Source organism: Otolemur garnettii, unplaced genomic scaffold (assembly GCF_000181295.1).
Source record: "Otolemur garnettii isolate 467f Iridium unplaced genomic scaffold, OtoGar3 scaffold00003, whole genome shotgun sequence".
Classification (NCBI taxonomy): domain Eukaryota; kingdom Metazoa; phylum Chordata; class Mammalia; order Primates; family Galagidae; genus Otolemur; species Otolemur garnettii.
This window is the reverse complement of record NW_003852398.1, coordinates 1431325-1434902: the sequence shown is the minus strand read 5'-3', so window position 1 is coordinate 1434902 and position 3578 is coordinate 1431325. Positions and strand designations below refer to the sequence as shown.

The 3578-nt window shown below is 46.1% G+C and overlaps 1 protein-coding gene across 1 annotated transcript in view; it reads left to right on the top strand.

Moving 5' to 3' along the window:
• HRH2 (histamine receptor H2) overlaps positions 1 to 3358 on the top strand; it is a gene marked incomplete at its 5' end in the record, with an annotated part of 25604 nt that extends 22246 nt beyond the window's left edge. Inside the window, 1 exon segment of the mRNA XM_012806584.2 lies at positions 3061 to 3358. Within this exon segment, the coding sequence (XP_012662038.2) occupies positions 3061 to 3358 (298 nt within the window).
• Between the last annotated feature and the right edge of the window lie 220 nt (positions 3359 to 3578).

The window sequence follows — 3578 nt, the reverse complement described above, 5'->3', positions numbered from 1 at the left end:
AAAAAAAAAAAAGAAAAAAATTCAGGAGTGCTGTGAGGGGAAGGGGATGGGAAAATAAAATAAAATTCGATTTTAGTTGATACACTAAAATCAATTCCAGATAGGTTAATAAGCAAAAATTTAACTTTTAAAAGAAAATATAGAATACCTTTATGAACTTGGGGTGGGAAAGGATTTATTAAATAAGGGCCAAGAAGCCAAACCACAAAGGAAAAATAGATAAGCCTGACTATTAGAATTAAGAAATTCTTTTCTAAAAGACACCAGAAAGAAAGTGAAGAGTTAAGTCCCACACTGGGAGATCAGTAACGTAACCCAAAGTGTAATGTGAGTGTTCGGACATATATAAAGACATCTATGCATCAGTAAGAAAAGGGGAGGAGGAGGGAGGAAGAGGAGGAGGAGGAGGAGGAGGAAGAAGGGAAAGAAGACAAATGGATACAAGACCTGAATAGACCTTTTCAAGAGGAGAAATGTGAATGACCAGCAAAAATAAAAAGGACGTCAACCTCATTAGTAATCAGGGAAACAAACTTAAAGAACAGGAAGATTCCATTTTACACCCAACAGATTGAGAAAATTGTCTCAAGTCTGACAAGACCAGATACTGGTGAGGACGCAGAGCGGCGACATTCTCCTGCCCCCCGCCCCCCCCCGCAGTGGGAGTGGAACCAGTGCTGCCCCTCTGGAAAGCAGTCCAGCCAAACTCCTAAACTTGAAACCATCTACACTCATGACTTAGCACTTAAACTCCAGATTTCTACTTTAAAACTTCTACTTATGTGCACCAGGAGACAGATTCAGGGATGTCCTGAGCAGCCCTTCTCGTAAAAAACTGGCAACAATCTGGATGTCAACCAAGGGAATGAATAGATAAGGTGAAGTATGTTATACAAGGAAATATTTTACAACAGTGAAAATGAGCTAAGGTACACCCATCAACGTGGTTTAATCTCAAAAAAAAAGAATGTTAAACAACCACAAAAAATAGCTATAGAATAAAACCCATAAACATGATTCCAAGCCAAGCATGATAGCTCACACCTCTGTAATCCTAGCATTCTGGGAGGCCAAGGAGGAGGATTGCTTGAGCTAAGGAGTTGAGACCAGCCTGAGCAAAAGCAAGACCCTGTCTCTACTAAAAATAGAAAAATTGTGGCTCAGCGCCTGTGGCTCAAAGCGGCTAAGGCACCAGCCGCATACACCTGGCCTGGCTGAGTCCAGCCTAGGCCCGCCAAACAATAATAACAGCTGCACCAAAAAAATGGCCAGGCATTCTGGCAGGCACCTGTGGTCCCAGCTGCTTGGGAGGAGGAGGCAAGAGAATTGCTTGAGCCCAGGAGTTGGAGGTTGCTATGAGCTATGATGCCATACATTCTACCCAAGGTGACAGCTTGAGACTCTATCTCAAAAAAAAGAAAAAAAATAGAAAAATTAGCTGGGTGTTGTGGTGGATGTCTATAGTCCTAGCTACTCAGGAGGCTGGGGCAGGAGGATCATTCAAACCCAGGATTTTGAGGTTGTTGTGAGCTAGGCTGACACTAGGGCCCTCTAGCTAGGGGTAACAGAGTGAGACTCTGCCTTAAAAATAAAACAAAGAAACAAACAACAACAACAAATAAGAAACCATGATTCCATTTATATAAAAGTAAAATATAGGCAGAACAATACAATCAGTTATTTAGGGATGTAGAAATATTTGCTGAAACAAGTCAGGTGCTGATAAAGTTCTGTCCCTTAACCTGAGAGGCAGTTACACTGGTATTCTTTTCAATGTTCTTTAGATGGTGTGTATGTGCTGTATACCTATAGAGGCCTTCTGGATGCTAAATGCATTCCATTTAAAATATTTAATGACTGAATTGGCACATAACAAAACGATATACTTGAGCAGGGGAATTGCTTGAGATGTTTATTTTCTTCTTTTTGTTAATCTTCGTGTTCCAAATTTTTTACTATGAACATGTGATATTTCCAAAATAGTATTATTTTAAGTGGTATTTAAGCCCCTTAAAAGAAGGAAGTAGTTGTTTTGTAGGCCAGAGCCAGCACAATTTTTCTGTGATTTCAGTGAGAGTCACTTGCTCAGAGCCACTTTCAGTGAGAGTCACTTTCTCTGGCTCTGTCTGGAATGTTAATCCAAGCGCAAATACCTGGCCTCTTGGTCAAATATGTACACTGCTAACATAGCACGGGACACCCGCAGCTTCTGAATCGCCAGAGAGATGACCTTGAGGGCCAGGTGCAGATGGAGTGTCCTGGGGAGGAGGAGACTGACCACCCTACAGGGAGCACGTGGGCCATGCTGGGGCCTCTGGCAGTGGCTTGGCTGGAATGTGCCCATGCGTCAAAGGTGGCAGCTGTGGGCATGGGTGTCAGCTGTGTCCTTGCTCACAAAGCCTTACAAAGTCAGGCCTCCAAATCTACAGCTACCCTCAGATGAACTCCAAAGGCAACAAGATGCCCCTCCCTCTCTGTAAAGAAGGGAGAGGGAGCAGTGAGCTGGACTCCCCCAGTGGCCAATGTACTTTAAAGAGAGACAGAATAACACAGACCTCTCTCCACCTTCCCAACTCGGGTAAGGCATGCTGTAGATACTCAGAAATTGCCTCTGTGTGTTAAAAGCTGAATTGGGATTTGAAAGCAAGTCCCTGAATGTGCCTCCTTGTGGGTTGACAGGGAGAGTCCCTATTGCCCGTGTACTGCCCTGGGTGGCAAAAGGAGGTCCCCTGACCCACCCCACCCCACCCTTCCCTTAGTGCAACAGTTCTCAGCCTTCCTAATACCTCCTAATGCCATGACCTTTTAATACAGTTCATGCTGTGGCAACCCCCAACCATAAAATTATTTTCGTTGCTACTTCATAACTGTAATTTTGCTACTGTTATGAATCGTAATGTAAATATCTGATATGCAGGATGTATTTTCATTGTTACAAAGGGGTCACTACCCACAGGTTGAGAACTGCTGCCTTAGTGGAAGCAAAGTCAAAGGCCAAGCCTGCCCCCCGGCCTTGCTCTGTGGCTGCCTCAGCCCTGGCCTGTGCTTGTGTCTCCTCAGGAAGCCAGCGCTGGCCTGCACCGTGTGCCCCAGCAACATTCTGAGCTGCTGCAAGAGCCTGTGGGGACTGAGGTTCCTTCAGAGACACACAGGAGGCCCCTTGGAGGAGCCTTTGGGGGAGCTGCTGTCCGAGCAGCCACTGAGGACACCGCTTCAGGAAGTCATGAGGATGCTGCCCTCCAAGGCTGTCTAGATCCAGCTCCAGGACACTGAAGAAACTGCTCCCAGTTCCCCAAATGTGACTCCTGGAGACTCTAAGGACCCCAAGCCACCAAGAACCCCCCTCCCCCTGGCCTGAGTCTGCAGGCTCCCAGAACACACAGCTGGGCACCGGGATTTGGGGCCTAGGGAGGAAGAGCCTGTGCTGTGCTCAGCATTCCCAGACAGGTGCTCAGGGCTCCTCTGGACCCAGTGGGCTGAATCTCATAGGCTCAAAGCTCATGTTGGTGCTGGCCCCAGGAATCACGAGCAGAGACAACGGGAAGGGTGAGGATCTGTGCATATGTGTGTGCATGGAT